Raw genomic sequence first — 22,219 nt, forward strand, 5'->3', positions numbered from 1 at the left:
GGTGCATAGGGGTCTAGTTGTGCCGTGAAGGATTTAGGTCGAGCTTCTGGGTCTACATGGCCCCCGTGCCTTTTATCCCAATGAACCCCTCTGGGAACTTTTGAGGATACTTCCCAGCGGTTTCATACAGATCGCCGATACCTATTTTAAAGTTCTGTTGCCAATCCAGGCAGATTTCCTGTAACCAGTCCCTTCCCAAAGGTTGGGACCTGGCCCTTGTGCCACCATTTAAGAGGAGTTGAACTGTTTGTGGTAATGTGTAACTGGGGTGACAGTGGTTGGGATGATGCGTAACCAATCTAACCTTGGTGTCTCACAGGCTTAAAGGCAAGATGCCACATTGGAGTTTCTAAAGGTTTACTCCCCAACAATAAATACAGCGGTACCTGTACATGTCTAAGTGGTGGCCATTTACCTGAATGGACACCTTTTAATTGGGGCTACATTTTTGGGAGTAGTGATATAATTTAGCTGTAGCAGTTCCTCATCCTCAGGCTGGTTTACTTGCAAAGCCTTGTCTTGAGGTGACTTTACCCTTTTACCTGGCGGACCATGTTTCACCCATTTCGGTAGCCCTGTCTGAGGTGGATCCTGTGACTACGAGTGCAGCATGGATGTTCTTGCTCCTCACTGTGTTGTGGAGAAACTTCCCGTCCAGTTTTGGAACCTTGCAGCCTCCGACTCCAATTGCCCTTCCGTGGCAATGAACAGGAACCATGAGTGTTATCCACGGGGGCGTTGACGCTGCAGTGTGGGAGTTGCCCTTGGCTGAGGACAGTACCGGATATGGATTGCTGAATCTCCTGAGCCACTTTTTCTGTGTTTTCACCAGACTGAGTTAGTGTTGTGACTTTCTTACGTTCCAGATTTGGTTCAGTCAGTAGCATCCTTTGGCTGTGATATTATTAATGCTACAAACTAAGCGATCGATTTAACATTTTTCCAAAATGCTGACCCATACTTGATGTTCCATCAATTTTTGCAGTCTCGTCATGAATTCAGTAACTGGTTCCCCGAAAGTCTACTTGCTGTGTTAAACTCTGCAATGGTTTGGAGTCATAATTATCCACTACAATATCTATCAGTCCATTACAAGATTTTGACTTTGGGTTGCTGGGCAGGTTAAACTCTTATGCTGAAAGTCAGGGCCCACAAGCGGTCAAGAGAATGACTTTTTGCAGAGTCCGAGTCATACAGCATGGAAACAGAAACCTTCAGCTTAACTCATCCATGAGGTGATCCCCTTCTACCCCTGAAGTGCTATTACACAACCAAACCGTCGTCTTCTACCACCAAATCACCATGACTTTTTAAAAAATCTGTTATTGCCACTGGGTCTGTTGTTTATTTTATGTTTTCTAATTAACCTGTTGAGGGACATACATACTACTGGCGCAGGTGGGACTTGAATCCAGACCTCCTGTCTCAGAGGCAGGGACACTACCATTGTCTGTTACCAAGGGGACCCATACTCCACAAGCTCCACAGAAGAGAATAATTAATGATTCCCCATGGACCTTAAGGGTGTTATCGCAGTCTTGAAATAAGAAAGAGACAGCGAGTTTTAGGAAGGGAATTCCAGAGCTTGGAGCCAAGGCAGCTGTAAACATGGCTTCCTTTGGTCAAACAAAGGAAATTGAGATGCTTCAGAGAGATTAACTGAAGGAGTTCAGATGTGCTGAGAGGTTATAGGACTGGCAGAGGTCACGGAGATAGGGAGAACTGAGATTGTGTAGGGATCTTGGAGTATTGTAGAACTCAAGAATAATTAATAGAATCAACAGGTAGTGTTATCATAAACTGTTTTGTTGTGCCTCAGGCTGGGGTGTTGTCAGAATTGTATTTTGGTTTGTAAATGGTTGTCTGCCATTCTTGTGGAATGATTGCCACAAAGCTAGTTGTTATTTGTTTTCCACTGTCCTAGTGTCCTGTTCATCACATTGATGTGTTTTGGTTCATAGTAATTTTCTGCTCCCCCCACCCTACTCCACAACACCACACACAGACCCTCTCGCACGCAGACACTCTCACACTCACACTCCAATCTTGCCAGGAAAGTCTGAATTCCAGTCTAACCATTCCACAGGTCTCAACCTCCCTCACTGCGTAGTTAGTCACTGCTGGGTCTGAATCTGGTGTGATGTCCATAGGGTAAATTATTGTGGGCACTTGGTTTAACTTTGTTTCTTGAAGGTGGCACCTCTGGCAGAGTAGGGCTCCCTCAGTATAACACAGGGAGTTGTGGAGCATTGATAGAGGTGAGGAGTGGAGGTTGGCTTGTTTTAATTTCTTTCCAACTTCAGTCATGAGCAATGGAAACAGATTTACTCCCTTTCACCCCCACATCATTGGCTACAATGGGATCAGCTACCACTTATTGACCAAAATTAGCAGCGTCTATTCTGCGCAGTAATGCGTTAGGCAGTGTAGTAAATGATTGAACATTGGGACATCTCCTGGTGGAATTCTGAATGAAAATTGGGGAAGTCTCAGGTCATAGACTGACACAGTAAGGAATGAGGCTGTTTAATCCATCATGCATGTGCTGACTCTTTGAAATAGCGATTCAGTTTTAGTCATAGAGTCATAGAGCTGTACAGCATGGAAACAGACCCTTCGGTCCAACCCATCCATGACGACCAGATATCCCAACCCAATCTAGTCCCACCTGCCAGCACCTGGCCCATATCCCTCCAAACCCTTCCTATTCATATACCCATCCAAATACCTCTTAAATGTTGCAATTGTACTAGCCTCCACCACTTCGTCTGGCAGCTCATTCCAAACACTTACGACCCTCTGTGTGAAAAGGATACCCCTTAGGTCTCTTTTATATCTTTCCCCTCTCACCCTAAACCTATGCCCTCTCGTTCTGGACTCCCCGACCCCAGGGAAAAGACTTTGTCTATTTATCCTATCCATGACCCTCATAATTTTGTAAACCTCTATAAGGTCACCCCTCAGCCTCCGACGCTCCAGGGAAAACAACCCAGCCTGTTCAGCCTCTCCCTGTAGCTCAGATCCTCCAACCCTGGCAACATCCTTGTAAATCTTTTCTAAACCCTTTCAAGTTTCACAACATCTTTCCGATAGGAAGGAGACCAGAATTGCACGCAATATTCCAACAGTGGCCTAACCAATGTCCTGTACAGCCGCAACATGACCTCCCAACTCCTGTACTCAATACTCTGATCAATAAAGGAAAGCATACCAAACGTTGCCTTCACTATCCTAGCTACCTGTGACTCCACTTTCAAGGAGCTATGTTTTACTCACTCCCCTGTTATTTTTCCATTACTTCACAATTATCTTTCCGTTATGTATTTATTCTTGAATGCTGCTGTTGATGCAGCTGCCACTGCCCTTTCAGAGTGCACGTTGCAGGTAACATTGTACTCTGTATAAAGAAATCCAATCGGTTCTTCTGTTATTGAATTGTACCTGAACACAATACCTGCACACAGAGTAATCTTTCAAATTGTTCAAGCTTCATATAAATCGATGTTAGGAATTCCAGAGATGTTTCTCGAAGTTCATCTGTCCTTAATTTCTGAAATGAGTTCATCCCTTCTTCACTCCCGTATCTCTGTTGTGTGTTGCATTGATGAAGTCCTGCTTAGCTGCCAGCAGCATGATTGAACTAACTTGATTTACACCTAAAGCAGAGAGGACTATGTAACCAAAGGATAATATCTTGCAACATACCAATAGTCACAGTAAAGTCCACAACATTTTTAATTATAATTGCCCCTTAGGTGTCCTTGAAGGTTTTCTTTGGCAAACCAGGCCCGTGGTTCGAGGGCTGTGATCTCGATGGTGACAAGAATGCTGTGTTCCATGACATTGATGGATCTGTGACGGGCTACAGAGACACATACGTAGGCCGCATGGATAATTTCCTGATCCAGCATCCCAGCTGCGAGAATATCACATCCTGGTTTGGTTCAGTTTGCAGCGGAAAATACGCTCAGGTAAGAAGAGACTGAGGCTTGGCGAGAGAGAGCAGGGCGGGAGACATCATTTCGAAATGTGCACAGGTGTCGCCCGCTTTTTGAAAGTTTGCTTTACGCTGCTTTGCTTTTCCGAAAGACCTACATTAGTGCGTGTTTTCGCTCACCAAAAGAAATCCGAAGAGGATTTTAACTTTTACGAAAACAAGTCACTGCTTCTTCGCTTTATGGCTTGCGAAACATTTCATAGGAACGCCTGACTTTCGCATGACGGGGAAACCTGTACCTCAAAGCATCTTTCCTGAGCTAGAGACTTGCTAATGAGCAGTCAGCTAATGTTTATGTTAGAAGTGTCATCGTTGCTGTCATGTCAGAAACGTGGTCGTGAATATACATGCAGCAAGCTCCCACTAATGAATAGGTAGTCTGTACATTTTTAGTGTTGTTGGTTAAGGCAACTGTATTAGCTAGGATACTGGTGAAGACTCTCCTGCTGACCTTTGAAATAGTGCCTGTGTGATCTTTTACGTTCATCTGAGGGAATAGGTAAGGTCTCGACATCTAGTCCAAACAATGACACATGTGACAGTGCAGCAGTCCCCTGGTATTGCTTTGGAGTGTTCAGCCTTGAGTACGTGCTATGTCTCCTGAGTGGGAATTGAACCCACAGTCATTACTCATCACAGTTAATTAGGTATTGTTCTTAAGGCTAAGGGGTCAAAGGGCACAGGAAGAAAGCAAGAACAGGGTACTGAGAAGGATGATCAGTAATGATTGTATTGAATGACTTGAAGGGCTGAATGGCCTACTCCTGTACCCATTTTCTATATTTGTATGTTTTATCTTGCTCTGCTGTGAGTCATCCCCCATTGAGCTAAGTTTATTCGCGTAAGGGAGATCAGATTTGGATTTTTTCTCCTTGTTGCAAAGGAATGGCATGTTTACACTACACACAAGCTGCGCATGGCTACTTGTGTTGAGGAGACAGTTAATTCAACTGTTCATTTTTTAATGCGGAGTTTTATCCTACAGAACAATACTGGATATTCCAACAACTTGACACGATTATGAAGAAGGTTGTAAGAACACAACAAGCCAGGCTGCCTGGCCTGCTGTGTTCTTCCAGCCTCCTGCCTGTCTGCAGTTCTTTTGTTTTATCTCTTAAGTGATTAAGAAAGAGAACAGGTTGGAGTAAGGTGGCTCTGCCTTCATTCAGAGGCATAATTCATTCAGTTGGCTGTAAGAAATCCAGAGAATTGAGATGGAGTGGGCAGTACAAGATGAAGATTAGACTGGTGCTGGAAAAGCACAGCACGTCAGGCAGCATCCAAGGAGCAGGAAAAACGACGTTTCGGGCAAAAGCCCTTCATCAGGAATGAGGCTGGGAGCCTCAGGGGTGGAGAGATAAATGGGAGGAGGGTGAGGCTGGGGAGAAGGTTGCTGAGAGTGCAACGATGGATGGAGGTGGGAGTAAAGGTGATAGGCCGGAGGGGAGGGTGGAGTGGATAGGTAGGAAGGAAGATTGACAGGTGGGACAGGTCATGAGGATGGTGCTGAGCTGGAAGGTTGGAACTGAAGTAAGGTGGGGGAAGGGGAAATGAGGAAACTGGTGAAGACCACATTGATGCAAGATGAAGGGAAGCAGTCACTGGAATTCCCCAGTTAATTGCAGACTCTTCAAGTTACATAATCCAGTAGAACAGCAATGAAACGTCACCATGACGATCAGCCAAGCTCTATTTTAATTGGCACAATAAAAGGGCGATAAATAGTTCATGTGTCAGAGCTACAGACCGGGGAAGGGAAGGTTTTCTCACCGTTGGCCCCCACTATCCGCATTAAGCTAGCAGTGCGAGGCTAGAAACAGACTGGAGCTTTCTGGACTTAGCTCCAACTTTGGAGGAGGATCGCTATCACAGTTAGTTATTGAGAGAGCAGGGAGTGACATTTATACACCGCAAGCTCCCACAAACAACATAGTAATGATCTGAAAATCTGTTGTTAGTGATTCAATTGATCAGGATGCCAGGGAGAGTTCCCCTCCTCCACTTCAAAAGAGAGTCACTTGATCTTTTACTTTGACCTGAGAAGGTCCATGTGGACATAGTCCTGTTCTGTGCAGCACTCTCTCAGTGCAGCAATCTAAGCCTAGATTTTTTATATTCCTATGCCTGAAAGGGGAGCTAAACCTACAAAACCTCTTACTTAGACCGAGTCAGTTCACTGACTCTCAAATGGCACTTGGATTGGAATTTTTCAGAGGTGGCAAGGAAGCCATTGCAGGGATCAGAGGTGGGTGGTGAGCCTGCTTTGGAGGATGTTGGGCCGAAGGTCTAATTTTACCAGCAGCAAGAAGGTAACTGCTCTCTCGATTTTAATCCCCCCCCACCACCCCAAGAGTTGTGAACCCAGCCAGAGTGTCAGCGACTCCGGAATGACACCAGGAGAGTTACCACTCCTGAGGCAGTTTAGAGACATGTAATCTACAGCAGGGAGGGATGGAAAATGTTATTTACACTGTTGGGAGTAGAACTCCTTTGGGGAAATCATTGGGGCCATAAGGGAGCATGTCACCATGCCAAAGACCCCTCCCCATCTACCTTTTTCTTACATAAAACCTTCCTTGTTAGCACTGCTGATAGGTGGACAGCCTCCACGTAGCAGAGTGTTGGTGTGCCATTAGCAAGTGTGATGAACGTTCATAATATATTATTGTTCAACATAGCGTCAGAGTCCTGTAGCACTGAGATAGGCCCTTTGGGCCAAACTGGTGCATGCCAACCAAAATGCCCATCCACGCTAACCCCATTTCCCTGCACTTGGCCCATATCCTTCTAAACCTTTATCCAGGTTCCTTCCGAATATCCAGGTATTTGTCAAAATGCCTTTTAAAAGTTGTTAATATACCTGCTGGCAGCTCATTCCATATGCATATCACCCACTGTCTAAAAAAGTTGCCCTCAGGTTCCCTTTTATTCTTTCCCCTCTTACCTTAAACTGATGCCCTCTAGTCCTCAATTCCCCAACCCTGGGAAAAAGACTAAATGCATTCACCCTATCCATGTTGAAAAATGTGTTGCTGGAAAAGTGCAGCAGGTCAGGCAGCATCCAAGGAGCAGGACAATCGACGTTTCGGGCATAAGCCCTTCTGCTGCCTTACCTGCTGTGCTTTTCCAGCAACACATTTTTCAGCTCTGATCTCCATCATCTTCAGTCCTCACTTTCTCCTAGTTGATTTTTACCCTATCCATGTCTCTCATGATCTCACCATCTTAAGTTCTGAAGTGAGGGAGTGGTGTAGAACTTTAAGTTTGACTTGTATTTCTATATTCTTTGTGTTAAAGATGATGGGGAGCATGGTTTTTAGTTTCATATTAGATTTGTTCTGTCATGATGTCAGAATGTACAAAATTTGCACATGTATTTTTAATCAGAGTTCACAGTCTTGGAGCTGAAGGTGAATAGTTTAGTGCATTAGAAAAGGAAAGGTATGAGAGAGAAAAGAAATTGGGGTGTCACCCAACAACAGACTGTCCAATGACAAAAGCAGACACACAGAAGTAAGTTCATTTACAAATGCCGTGTACAAGTTTCATTCAGAGAGAAAAGGTCTGTAATAGCAGACGTATTATTACTTAGGGGTTTCCGAAACAACCTGCTCTGAGAAGTTGTCCTGAGTAGACTAAAAGTGAATGCTTCACAAACAGAAACCTGTTGAAGACCTGAATTTAAAGAATATACATTAAACAATAAGAGAATTGAGGTTTCTTTAAGACTCTCTGGAGGATTCATTAGCTAAAGGAGATAGCATTGGATTAATGCAGAAATTTGTTGAATGAAAGAGTTCAGAAAAGATTTACAAGGATGTTGCCAGGGTTGGAGGATTTGAGTCATAAGGAGAGGCTGAACAGGCTGGGGCTTTTTTCCCTGGAGTATCGGAGGCTGCGGGGTGACCTTATAGAGGTTTACAAAATTGGTGGAGGCTGGTATAATTGCAACATTTAAGAGGCATTTGGATGGGTATATGAATAGGAAGCGTTTGGAGGGATATGGACCGGGTGCTGGCAGGTGGGACTAGATTGGGTTGGGATATCTGGTCGGCATGGACGGGTTGGACCGAAGGGTCTGTTTCTGTGCTGTACATTTCTATGACTCTAAGACAAGTACAGTTGTGCCAACAGACCAAGGAGCTTTAAAGAGGAGACAGAGATGACCTTTTGCTGTAAGGTTAATGTTGAGGGTAAAAGGGTTGAATTTTCTTTTCTGATGTGTGGAATGAGTTTTTTTTCCAAATTGTTCTTATTTAGTATAACATAGTTTTACTTTAATATAATAAATTTTAATGTTCTTCTGACAAAAGTACATTGGCTGCCTCTTGTGAGTATTTTCAGTGACTGACCTCCGTGGTAAACAGAAGCAAAATAAAAATTATGATCTCCCGTCTCATACTCACAAAGGACCTCCTTTGCTTATAGAAGTTGAACAAGGGGTTTTGGAAGTGATAGGACGATGACGGTGAAGTTCCTGGTCATTGGTTTTAATGTTGATGGTGATATTGTAATTCCTTGTAACAGGTTTATGTACAAACCCGTCGACCTCAAAATCTAACCATGACCATTGCAAGAGATGAATATTCCAACAATCCTATGACTCTACGTGGCATCAACCAGCGAGCAGACTTCCAGCAATACCAGCCCGTAGTGATGCTCCAGAAAGGCTACACAATTCACTGGAATGGCCGTGCACCAGAGGAAACCTTTCTGTATCTTATAAACTTCAATAGGTAAGCTGTGATTTCACATGCACTTCATGAAATACCTTAAGAGACAGTTGTTACTTTACAGTTGCTATGTACCATAACACAATGAGGAAATTTTTGGACATTTGTCTTACTCTAACTTATTTTTTAAAACTTGGGACCAAGTCGTGCATGGAAATAATTATGTCTGTGAATGGTTAATGGCACTGCTGCCACACAGCGCCGGAGACCCGGGTTCAATTCCCGCCTCCGGACTGTGTGGAGTTTGCACGTTCTCCCCGTGTGCAGGTCAGGTGAATTGGCCATGCTTAATTGCCCGTAGAGTTAGGTAAGGGGTAAATGTAGGGGCATGGGTGGGTTGCGCTTCGGCGGGTCGGTGTGGACTTGTTGGGCCGAAGGGCCTGTTTCTACACTGTAAGTAATCTAATCTAATGAGTACATTGGCCAGTGAGGAGATATACCCTCAATTGTGTATTTCCAGAACTTGTTGGTTGATTTTTTTATTTTCTTCATTCCATGATTTCTTTACACAAACAGCATCTACCTCTCAACCTCCTGTATATTTTTTGTGATCTTTCTGGATTTTCACAATAATTGTCCACTAGTAATCCAGAGGCTCAGACTAATAATCTGGTGTTGTGGGTTCAAATTCTATCATGATAACTGCTGGAATGTTAACTCTGCTTTAAAAAAAAAATCAGGAATGTGGGTGAAAATCTTATCTGATATGCTAAATCCCCTTTTGAGGAAAGCAATCTGCTGTTTTGCATGTGACTCCAGATGCCGTGTGAGGTGGTTGGTTCTTAATTGCCCTTGCAAGCTGCACAGTTCAAGGGTGATGACCAACTAATAACAGCCTCACCAGTGACACTCACATCCCAAAACAATAATTTAAAGAAAATCAAATAATCTCATGGTCAACAAGATGAACAATTTCAATTCACAAACTTGCCTTTATTGATCACACCACTGAGTATAGGAGTTGGGAAGTTGTGTTGTGGCTGTACAGGACATTGGTTAGGCCCACTTTTGGAATACTGTGTTCAAATCTGGTCTTCTCGCTACAGCAAGAATGTTGTGAAACTTGGAAGGGTGCAGGAAAGATCTACGAAGATATTGCCAAGGTTGGAGAGCTTGAGCTGTGGAGAGATACTGAAAAGGCTGGGACTATTTTCCCTGGAGTGTCGGAGGCTGAGGGGTGACCTTTATAGAGGTTTATAAAATCGTGACGGGCATGGAAAGGATAAATAGGCAAGGTCTTTAACCCAGGATAGGGGATTCCAGAACTAAAGGGCATAAGTTTAAGGTGAAAGGGAAAGATTTACAAGGGGCAACTTTTCATGTCGAGGGTGATTCGTGTATGGAATGAGCTGCCAAAGGAAGTGGTGGAGGTTGGTATGATTACAACATTTAAAAGGTATCTGGATTGGTATATGAATAGGAAGGGTTCAGAAGGATATGGGCAAAGTGGGACTAGATTAGGTTAGGATATCTGGTCGGCATGGACAAGGCGGACTGAAGGGTCTGCTGTGTGCAGTATGTCTCTAGTATCATACTTGGAGGTAGTGCGTTTCTTTTAAAAACACTCTGGGGGAGTGTGGAGATTTAGTTATAGGCCCGGTAGGTGAGTGGTGAGTTAGTGGGGTCAGTTCAATAGTTACCTAGGAGTTAGACTAGATTTTTAATCTTCTAACACTTCCTGGGTAACTAATCATTGGAGCGGAACCCTCCAAAGTCTCCAAATTAAATGGATACTTTTGCAAGGTTCCAGAAATAGAGAGGAATTGTTCAGCAAATCTTCTAAACTCCCGAGCAATTCCCTCCGTGTCTGCTACCACTGGGATCGCACGGCATCCGGATGTTCCATGTTGGGATAACAACTGTCTGGCCATTGGAAAATCCAGGCCCACTGAGATTGCTGCCACCCTCTGGCTCTGCTTTGAATGTGTATTTAAGTTTTAAATACACTACTTTCAGCCTTAGAATAAGTTAATGGTTAGTGTTTTTCTGATGCAGGCTGGTACCTGCAGCATCGTTGACAATGATGACACAGACAGTGTAGCTGCATGCCCAGTGACTGCAGCCCCTACAGACATGGTGACAACAAACACAGCATCCCAACTAAAAATTACAAAGATTAATTTTCTTAATGCTTTTCTCGCTGTTCCATTCTGTTTGTTTTTTTTTGTTTAATCACTAATCCAACTTTTCCTTCCCTGACTTGACACTAATTCACTCCCATTACCTTCTCTGTCTTTCCTCTGTTTACTTGTGAGCTCTGTGAAGTCTGATTGCCCTTGCTGTGTTTTTATTGTCTGACAATGTCAGTGAGTAAACATTTTGAAACTAAAGACTGGGGTCAATGTCTCACCAATGAGGCTCATTGTGATATGTCACACTCCATGAAGTTGAACTGCAGTTAGTCACAGATTCAGGCAATGCAGTTGCATTGACCTCTCGCATAAAATAAAGTGTGTCAAATGGCACAACAAGCTCTCCTTATGTGGCACATTCTTTTGGTTCCCTCGTTTTGAATGAAATTTTTAACTTAGTGCTGAACTAGGGTCAAGCTGTTGCTGAGTGACTGTGGTAACCTAAAAAAAAATTCCTCCACAAATGATATTTTTAGACGTACACGTTTTATTTTAATTTGCATGTCTTTTTTTTTACAGAGAGGATTGGATTCGTGTTGGTCTCTGTTATCCACAAGCCACTACTTTCCAAGTCATAGCTGACATCTACCAAAGACAAAACTCAACGGCTCACAGTGTAGAGGATTACAAAGCAGTATCTTCTCTTAAGGAGGTACAGAATAAACCAGCAGAGAGACAATACTATTTCGATAATAGTACTGGGTATGTTAATTTCTTACTCAGTAACTGTTGCCTGACTGGTGGGATAATGCTGGATATCGAACAGTACATGAGAGCCAGTGAATCTGTTTGACCTCCCATTCTTTTTTAGGCCTGCTTTATTCCAGTTTCACGGAAACAACAAATTATTGATATAACCCCTTTTAACACGATAAAACTTCCCAAGACGCTTAAGAGCAACTTTTGAAAGGAAAGCCAATATACCCAACCAAATACGGTGATATTAAAGCAGACAATCAAAATCTTGGTCAAAGAGGTAGATTTTAAGGTTATTTTAAATGAAGAAAAGGAGATGACGAGGTTTGTGGAGGGAATTCTAAAGCTTGGAACCCAAGCGTGGACACCAGTGGTAAAGTAAATTGGGATATGCAGGGGGCTATGGGGTTGTGAAGTGCACATATTTGGAGGATTTGTAAGGCTGGAGGTGATTACAGGAGCAGGGATTTAAAATTCAGTATCTGAATTTGAAAGGACGTATTGTAGACTGGGAGCCAGTGTAGGACAGGTTTTAGATTAGATTACATTACAGTGTGGAAACAGGCCCTTCGGCCCAACAAGTCCACACCGACCCGCCGAAGCGTAACCCACCCATACCCCTACATTTACCCCTTACCTAACACTACGGGCAATTTAGCATGGCCAACTGGACCCGGGTCTCTGGCGCTGTGAGGCAGCAGTGCTAACCACTGTGCCACCGTGCCGCCCTTGAATGCAAAAACCTCCTCCGACATAGAAAATTGAAATTGAGTTTATTTTCTGATCTGCAACACTTTCCTTTATTAAAAATGACACCGTATAAATGAATGTAACTTCTGCCACAGTTCCTAATCCCAGATCAAATTCACAGTTGATTGAATTACCGTACAATTTTGGGATTATCTGTGTAGATTAAAACCTCTTGGCTTCACCCTCCATTGGAGTTAGGTCTCATATAATTCAAAAGCCTTCTGGGGAATTGACTACCTATTTGAAAAGGAGAAGTTGTTACACAGCAATGAGGGAAGTCGTTGGACAGTGCCGTGAGGCTAATTGAATAGCTATTAAAGAGAGTTGGCAGCAGCAAACTGGAATGAAAGTGTTCCTCCAGTCCTGGGAAATTTAATGAAGTAAGTGAATAGCCTAAGTAACCACGGAGATAGAACTGATTAGAGCTGAAGGGCTTTCCCAACAGGAATAGGTTTAACCAGTTAACAGCTCCCTTTGCATATCCACACCAGCCTTAGTCTAACCAATGTGCACACTCTTATCCTTCTGTATAAATTGGTGATCCCTTTCTACATTTGGTTTCTTGTGTTTCAGTTCTGATAAGCGCAAGACAAAAAGCTTTGACTTTGTGTATCCACTTAGCAATGTTGAAGGAACTGGGAAGTTCAAAACAGAGGGGCTAGAGCACCAGTGATTGGGAGGCCATGATTACAACATGACAAGCTTGCAGAGACAGTTTCCATTTTAAATAAGAACAGAGACATTTAAAATGGTTGGTGGTGGGATTATTACTAGATCAGTGGTGTTTTCTCAGCATAAGTTAATATATTCCTTTAAAAAACAAGGTATTAGAGTATAGTGCATATGTTTAGATCTTGACGCAACAGAAATTAACTATTTTATATAATTGTGATGAATTGGTCAAAAAGGTCATAGAGGCACTGCAGAAGATGCATCTAGATTTAATTCTGGTTTTATAAGGGGCATTAGATAATTATCTGATGAAGAACATGTTTTCTGGATGAGGAGTACAATACAAGAGAGTGGGGCTAGCTGAGTTGCTTTTGCAGGGAGCCAGCACGGTTAGAAGCGGCTGACTGGCCTGACTGTAACTGTTCTGTCATCAAACGAGGATGATGTCAAATTGAGAGAGGATTCCTTGAGAGAGAATTTTCCCATTGGCTGGGTCTCCTCTTTCTGGTGAATGGGGGGGCTGAGAGGGTAACCTGATTGAGATCTTTAGATTATGATGGTTATATAATGTTCTCCTTTGTATGGGAAGCTACAAACCAATAGGGAATTCAGGAGAATTGTGTTTATTTAGAGCTTGATGAGAATGTGGAAGTCACTACCACAGAGAGTGGTTGGGATGAATAGTACAGATATGTTTGAGGGGAAGCTGGATAGACAAGTGAAAGAGAAAGGATTAGAGCCATAAGCTGAAAGGACAAGATGAAGTAGGTTGGAGGAAGCTTGCAGCAGCATGAACTATTTGGGTCAATTTGTCCATTTCTCTGCTCTAGACTTGATATAACAGGCTTGGAATTTAAAGATGTTAGTGCCCATCACTGCCCATTCTGCGCTGGCAAAGAAATGAAGTCGAGAGTGTGGTGCTGGAAAAACACAGTAGGTCAGGCAGCATCTGAGGAGCAGGAGAAGGGCAAAAGCCCATTATCAGGAATGAGATCCATCCCCTAGACTCCCAGCCTTCATTTCTGATGAAGGGCTTATGCCCGAAATGTCGATTCTCTAGCTCCTCAAAAGCTGTCTGACCTGCTGTGCTTTTCCAGCACCACACTCTCGACTCTATTCTCCAGCATCTGCAGTCCTCCCTTTCGCCAAAAGGAATGAAGTCTCCTTGCTACCCTCTCTCCTGTTTTTTAGGCTGCTGTTTCTAATGCTGCAGGCACGGCACCATCGGGAGGGGCACAGTTACTGCTCAACCCAGGGCTGTGAGCGAGTGAAGATCACAGCCACCATGCAGTCCCAGGCTGTGAGCAACTGTATGGCAGCTGGCTCCCGGAAGTATGCCAGTCCTCCGAAGGCTACGGTAGTCATGCCACCAAAGAGCTTGAATGAATGTGTGAACTGTGGAGCTTCTCAGGTAAACGCTCAAACGCTCTGTGCTCCCTCAGCATCATTCTGCGTGTTTTGTCACCTATTGCTCATTTATCATTCAACAGGAGAAAAAAAAATTGCATTCATGTAGCTTCTGTTATGAACGCAAGATGTCCCAATATATTTCCCAATCACTTTTGGGCTCTTGAACCCCTTTCCAATAACCTGAAGTTGGAGACTGGGCAGGACATGTTTCTTTATGGTGTCTTTAATTGCCCACTTCCAGTCTCAATTGGGGTAAGATTGGGCGCTGGGATATGATTCACTGGCCTCGACACACGTGTCCCAATTTGAGGAAAGGTCAGGCCAGATCGGAAAGGCAGTTGGAATATCATCTGAGGAACTTGCCATTAAACCCAGCCAAAACCTGTGAAATTGCCAGCAGCAGAGGATACAACCACTTATTAAAAAAAATTGATGGATGTGAACAGCGGTAAACTATTTCTACTGATAATGAGGGAATTCAGCAATGGGGTAAATCCTTAAAATTAGAGTAGATCATTGAGGAGTGCTATCAGGAAGCGCAGAAGAAGGTAGTGGAAATAGGAAATCTCTCATAAAGATCGTTTGATTCTGCCAGGGGGAAGGAATCGATTGAAAATTCCAGTGCAATGAGTTTCTGGAAATATAAACTGAAAATCTTAGAGGAACCCAGCAAATTTCACAGCATCTTTGGAGAGAGAAACTGAGTTAACATTTTGAGTCCAGTATGACTCATGTTTTTGATGGATTCTGGTTGGGCAAGGGGAACGGAGCAAAGCTAAATTAGATGGAGTTAAGATACAGACCTAGCCAAGGTCTGATTGAATGGCTGTACAGTGCTCGAGAGGTTGAATGGCCTCTGTCCCATGCTCTGACCAAATTCTTGAATTAAAGCTATTTGTTTTTCCCCTTGCGTAACAGGAGATGCAACACGAGGTGAAAGCTGCATTAGCTATGGTTGGTGTTGAAAGGAGACCATTGATGATTTTAGATGAGAGCTAATTTCCATGTTGTTTATATCCTGCAGCGAGTTTTTACAAGCGATCCACACAAAACCTACCTCCTCGTGCAAATCCAATCCCTCAGCAAAACTCAGATTCTGCAGGGACATAGCGAGTCCTACATTTCTGTAAGTAAACCTTGAGTTGTTTGTGTCACCTTCATTGAGATAGGATATTCAGTAAAAATCATGGCACAGAACATGACAGGGAAAACAAAACTAGGTAATAAGAGTGGGGTAAGCATTTGGAGCTGTGTATGTATTTCGAGTCCTCTTTATTCTGATAATGCAATACAAGTAATTATTTCTCAACTTGAGGTAATCCAAAGCTCTAGTTTTATATTGCTGCATGTCCTATTCCCCTATGACCCCCGTGTCAACTGACCTACATTAGCTCTCCGTCAAGAAGCATTTGATTTGTAAAATGCTCATCCTTATTTCGAAACCCTCTGCCCATCTCTGCACACACCTCCAAGATAGCTGTACGTCTTGAATTGTTGCCACTTGTGCACTACAATGATCATTGCTCCAGCATTAGTAACTGTGCCTTGAATTGCCTTGAGCCCAAGTTGGGAATTCCCTCCTTCCACGTTTTTCCCTCGCTTTCTTCCTTCAAGACACTTTACTTCTGACTGAATGTCTCCTTTCTGTGCCGTATTTTGTTTTCTGATGTTTCTGTGAAACACTTCAGGATGTTCCAGTCTTTTCAAGGTGCTATGTAAATATAAGTTGTTGTTGAAAATCTAATCTGGAAGAGGGCACCCCCATCATTAAAACTGACTTATATATTGACAGACTTTACTGTCTCCTGCTGAATATCCATTACATAGCTGCACAATCTGTCCTTTTGATTTTGATTTATGTTCTTCTGACCCGAAATGGATGACAAACCTTTTTCCTTTTTGATTAAGTTTTTATCAAGCTATCCAAAGAATAAAGAACTTGACTTGTTATATTTGGCTTCTTGGTTTCTGGCAGCTTAATGTGGGTTCTGTTTCTGTGTGCACAGACTAATTGTTGTGAGCGTGCTTTTCCCCCTATTCATAGTGACCATATCCCATCAATCTTTGTAAATCTGTGTTGTCAGGGGTTTAGAGAGATGTGAAGCTTGTTCCCTGTGATAGGAAAGGTTAATAATAAGCAGTCATAATCCAGAGATACCAATGCATGTCAAGATTAGAGTGGTGCTGGAAAAGCACAGCAGGCCAGGCAGCATCCGAGGAGCAGGAAAATCGACGTTTCGGGCAAAAGCCCTTCATCAGGAATGAACTCCATTTTCCTGCTCCTCGATGCTGTCTGACCTGCTGTGCTTTTCTAGCACCACTCTAATCTTGACTTTAATCTCCAGCATCTGCAGTACCCATTTTCGCCATACCAATGCATGTGTCAGTTTGTCAGTGCCTGGGTGCATTTCTGTCATCTTGATGTGAACAAATGTAATACATGAGAAGACAGTCAAACCCACGGTGTTTTTTACGTATTGTTGGTCCTGAGGGTCTTCATTTAGCCAGAAGAGTTTTGCATGTGTGTTCCTATTGAGCCTGAAATGTTTATAGTGTGGATGAGGTTAGCCAGTTTCTGGTCTAACGAGAAGAATCGTGTTTTTAACCAATAAGAAGTTTCTTTCAATACTGCAACTATTAATATATTACAAGGTGTCCACAGGAATCAATGTTAAAACTGCAGTTAGGTTCCACAGGGCCCTCCTTGGCAAAAGCATTGAAAACATTACACTTACAGTCACAAAGTTTTAATATACTTTTCTTTTAAATGAGTAAATTCCTACATTGGTAAATTCGCTTTCTTATGAGTTATTAAAAATACCCATATGAAAGGGACTTGTAACACTTTGGTGAAAAATCTAGGGAGAGTGAACGGTTAGGATTTGAATGTACTGACATATTGAGTGGAGGGAACAAATTCAGTGGCAGCACTCATAAGAGAATTGTGGGTGGCATGGTGGCACAGTGGTTAGCACTGCTGCCTCACAGCGCCAGAGACCCGGGTTCAGTTCCCGCCTCAGGCGACTGACTGTGTGGAGGTTGCACATTCTCCCCGTGTCTGCGTGGGTTTCCTCCGGGTGCTCCGGTTTCCTCCCACAGTTCAAAGATGTGCAGGTCAGGTGAATTGGCCATACTAAATTGCCCGTAGTGTTAGGTAAGGGGTAAATGTAGGGGTATGGGTGGGCTGCGCTTTGGCGGGTCGGTGTGGACTTGTTGGGCCGAAGGGCCTGTTTCCACACTGTAAGTAATCTAATCTAAAAAAAAAGAATTGGTTAAGTAGTTAAAGGGGACAAATTGTTCCAGCACAGACTCTGATCAGAATGGTCTTTTTTTGCGCTGTATTTTGCTATGATTCCTTGAGCAGATTGCAGACTATCCGACTGATATGTTTCATGTATGCTTAGTCACAGACATTCTTTATCTGCTGTTAAGCAGCTTCTTAAAACTTTCATCATCCCTGTGTCAAATTGTCTTCCCTAAGTGCACAGAGTGCCAGAACACTTGAACTGCCCTTGTGTTACTGAACATCTCCTGAAAGTTTCAATTCATAGATTTTCAGTGGCTAAGGGTAGTAAAGGCTACAAATGCAAGGTGGCCAGATCAACCATGATCTAATTGAATAATGGTACACGTTGGGAAGGACAAAGTGGTCTCCTTCTGTTATTTTGGATACGATGGTAATGTTGCAATGTTGGAAGGGGGGGTCACAAAGAGAAAATGAAAAAATGTTTTTTCAAATTGCTCCCAATGAGTTGAGATTTAGCTTGTTGTACATATTGCAGAAGGGATAATACCAAGCCATAAGAGGAGTGAAGAGAATCTCGGTAGTCTGAAGCTGAGGTATTGCTGTGCGTCACTTAGTGCCGAAATGATGAGTTGTGTTGATTGGAATGTAGAATTCCTTCTCCACAAGGAATACAGGTTCCAGTTAGCTTACTGCACATTCAAAGAGGACAACCAGAATGATTTCTTATATTCACTTATGATTAATAGAATGTTTCAGAAGCACCTCTTGTTCATCTATAGTATCTGCCTCTGCTACACTGACAAATGCTTATTTTTTAGGTGAATGGCATCAGGTTCCCATTTCAGAATGGATTTTTTGTGATGCTGGTTGATGCCTGCAGTGGAACGGTAACCAAACATACATCATTTAACAAAGCAGGTACAGTGATGGCCAAATTCCTGAGCACTGGAATCGCCCAAAGGTAAGGCAAAGACAAGGTGATTTTAAATTTGGTTTAGGGTGTGAAATTGGACAGGTTTTGTTTTGAATTCATTCTTGTAAGCAACAGTGGCATTTTTGCTTGAGTTGTGGGGCTGGGGGGGATTAAAGAGATTGGAAACAGTAAGGTCCTGGAGGGATTTGAAAAATGGAGTGAGAATTTTAAAAATGGAAGCAATGTTTAACTGGGATCCAGTGCAGGTCAGTGAGTGCAAGGGAGAGGGAGGAACAGCCCTGTTGCCATCCAGGACAATGAAATGCGTGGTTCAATATCACTGCAGGATAGGAATCAGGCAGTAGTCCTTCACAATAATGTAGTGAAAATCTGGAACTCTGTCCACAAAAAGCTGTTGAGAGATGAGTGAACGTAATAGAACCCGAGATTGATTGATTGTTTTTTGTTTAGTATGGGGATTAAGGGTTACAGAATCAGAGTAGAGATGATGTTAAGAAACGGATCAGCCATGTTAGAATAAGCTAGAGGGGAGTAATGGCCTCCATCTATTACGATGTTTTGATCAGCTGTGTTCTGCAGCTTTATATCTGTTGGTAATTAGTGTTTCCTTTTTCAGATCAATTATCTTATTAGGTTCAAAAGACACAATAAGTGGTGACATTGATGCCATTTCTGAGAAGATGGTCCAACTGGGCATTGCGAAACCGGCACAACTTCACAAAAAAGGTATGTCTTTAGTGATAGGTATCGGCGGCCCCTCGGTCTCTGTGCATAAAGTTTGTCAATATAATTTTTATTTGTTCATGGGATATGATCATCACTGTCAATGTCAGCATTCATTACCCATTTGTGATCATGATGGTAAGGCAACTTCTTGAACTGGGGAAGTCCTCATGAGTGGTACACCCAGAGAAGGGAGTTCCAGGATCTTTACTCAGCAACAGCGATTATGGCTTGTGATTTGGAGGGAAACATGCTAACAGTGCTGTTCCCATATACTGGAAACCCTTGTCCTTCTAAGTGATCGAGGTTGAGAGTTTGGGAGGTGCTGTCATAGGAGCCTTGTCAAGTTTCACGATTCCCTTCTTTATTAATGATTTGTAGGACAGCCTTTTCCTGTGATTATAATTTTCCTTTCTTTGCATTTTGAATGAAAACACACTTTTAGTTAAATCCAAGCCCCAGCAATGTGACCGAATGTAAATGTGATTTACAGTTGGATATTTTCCTGGTGCTCTGTTTTTGTGACATGGACTGCCTGGGGCTATTTCACACCAAGAAGAATAGATTCTTTGAATCTTCCAGATCAGTTCAAATTAGATCAGCAGAGCAAATCTAATTTGGTTTGCAGCATGCTATCCTTAATCTTGTTATGTTGTTCAAAAATTCAAATTCTTTCTTCCTAACACTAAACAGACTTGCATTTATGTGGTGCCTTTCACAAGTTCAGTATATCCCAAAGACGTACTGTTGTAAAGTGGGAAACGCAATAGCCAACTTTCCTGCAGCCATCTCTCAGAAAAAGCACTGAGATAATGATTGGATAAACATTGTTTGAGTGACATTAACTGTGGAATAAATGTTTCCCAGGTTCCTGGGGCAAATTCCCCTCTGCTCTTCTTCCAAGTAGCAGTCATGGAACATTCATTTTCAGATGTTTCGTCATCATACTAGTTAATATTATCAGTGAGCCTCCGGTGAAGCACTGGTGTTAGTGACCCGCTTTCTATTTACGTGTTTAGTTTTCCTTGGGTTGGTGATGTCATTTCCTGTTCTTTTTCTCAGAGGGTGGTAAATGGGTCTAAGTCGATGTGTTTGTTGATAAGACTTCCGTTTGGAATGCCATGCTTCTAGGAATTCTTGTGCATGTCTCTGTTTGGTTTGTCCTAGGATGGATGTGTTATCCCAGTCAAAGTAGTGTCCTTCCTCATCTGTATCTAAGGATACTAGTGAGATTGGGTCATGTCTTTTTGTGGCTAGTTGATGTTCATTTATCCTGGTGGCCTGTTTGTCCCATGCAGTGTTTGTTATAGTCCTTGTAAGGTATTTTGTAAGTGACGTTTGTTTTGCTTATTGTCTGTTTGGGGTCTTTCTAGTTCATTCGCTTCTGTTTTAGTATGTTGGTGGGTTTGTGGGCTACCATGATGTCAAGAGGTCTGAGTAGTCTGGCAGTCATTTCCAAGATGCCTATGATGTAGGGGAGAGTGGCTAGGGTTTCTGGATGTGTTTTGTCTGCTTGTTTGGGTTTGTTGTTAAGAAATCGGCGGACTGTGTTCATTGGGTAACCATTCTTTTTGAATACGCTGTATAGATGGTTTTCTTCTGCTCTTCGTAGTGCCTCTGTGCTGCAATGTGTGGTGGCTTGTTAAAATAATGTTCTAATGCAGCTTCGTTTTGGTGTGTTGGGATGATTGCTTGTGTAGTTCAGTATTTGGTCCGTATGTGTTGTGTTCCTGTAGACGCTGGTTTGAAGTTTCCCATTGGCTGGTCGCTCTACTGTGACATCTAGGAATAGCAGTTTGTTGTTGTTCTCCTCCTCTTTTGTGAATTTTATGCCAATAAGGATATTATTGGTGGTCTTGAAGGTTTCCTTTAAATTCTTTTGTTTAGTGATGACAAAGGTGCCATCCACATAGCGGACCCAAAGTTTGGGTTGGATGGTTGGCAGAGCTGTTTGTTCCATTACTGTTTGTTCTACATTACTACGTCTGCTAAGAATCCTGATATCGGAGATCCCATGGGGGTTCCATTGGTTTGTCTGTAGGTTTTGTTATTGAAAGTGAGGTTGGTGGTAAAGCAGAGGTCCACTAGCTTGTCAATGTTGTTCTTGCTGATGAAGTTGGTGGTGTTTGGTGTATGTGTCGTTGGTTCTTCTAATAGTGTAGTCAGTGTTTCCTTGGCCAGGTTGATGTTGATGGATGTGAACAGGGCTGTTATGTCAAAGGAGACCATTATTTCATCCTCTTCTATCTTGATACCTTTGGTGTTCAGGAATTCTTGGGTGGAGTGGTGTGAGTCTTCTACTAAGTGTTTTAGCTTTTGGTGTAGCTCCTTGGCTAATCTATAAGTTAGTGTTCCAGGTGGCGAGACAATGGATCTGGGGGAGGGGGAGCTCCTGGTTTGTGAATTTTGGGTAATCCGTACAAACATGGTGTGTTGGATCTGTCTGGAAGTCTGTCTAATTTAATTCTCCAGATCTCTGACGTTTTTTGAGTAGGGCTGTGATTCAGTTCTCTAGTTGTGGGGTCAGATTTATCGCCACCTGTTGGCAAGTGTTGGTATCTGCAAGCAGTGCATTTGCCTTCTCAATGTTATCTCTTCAGTTTAAAATGACTGTCAAGCATCCTTTGTCTGTAGTAGGATAACAATGTTTTTATCTTTTTTTGAGTCCTTCTAGTGCTTTCCTTCCTTGTGTATTGAGTGTGTTTCCTTATTTTTACCTGCTTAATATTGGTGTGATTGTCTGTCTGACAGTTTGCTGGGTTTCTTCTGAGAGTCAATAATATCCTTACTGGCATAAAATTCACTAAAGTGTAGGAAAACACCAACAAACTGTCATTCCTAGATGTCGCTGTAGAGTGAGCAGCCAATGGGGAACTTCAAACCATTGTCCACAGGAACACAACACATACGGACTAAATACTGAAC

At 42.8% G+C, this 22,219-nt stretch overlaps 1 protein-coding gene across 2 annotated transcripts in view; it reads left to right on the forward strand.

Annotated features, from left to right (window-relative positions):
- cemip2 (cell migration inducing hyaluronidase 2) overlaps positions 1–22,219 on the forward strand; it is a 79,197-nt gene that overhangs the window by 53,049 nt on the left and 3,929 nt on the right. Inside the window, exons 17-23 of one of the 2 annotated variants that reach the window (XM_043716504.1) lie at positions 3,756–3,971; positions 8,525–8,733; positions 11,382–11,564; positions 14,172–14,391; positions 15,415–15,516; positions 18,456–18,598; positions 19,188–19,297. In XM_043716504.1, the coding sequence (XP_043572439.1) occupies positions 3,756–3,971; positions 8,525–8,733; positions 11,382–11,564; positions 14,172–14,391; positions 15,415–15,516; positions 18,456–18,598; positions 19,188–19,297 (1,183 nt within the window). The remainder of the gene's footprint in view (positions 1–3,755; positions 3,972–8,524; positions 8,734–11,381; positions 11,565–14,171; positions 14,392–15,414; positions 15,517–18,455; positions 18,599–19,187; positions 19,298–22,219) is intronic. The other variant, XM_043716514.1, reaches the window with a different exon arrangement.

Source organism: Chiloscyllium plagiosum, chromosome 2 (assembly GCF_004010195.1).
Source record: "Chiloscyllium plagiosum isolate BGI_BamShark_2017 chromosome 2, ASM401019v2, whole genome shotgun sequence".
Lineage (NCBI taxonomy): Eukaryota > Metazoa > Chordata > Chondrichthyes > Orectolobiformes > Hemiscylliidae > Chiloscyllium > Chiloscyllium plagiosum.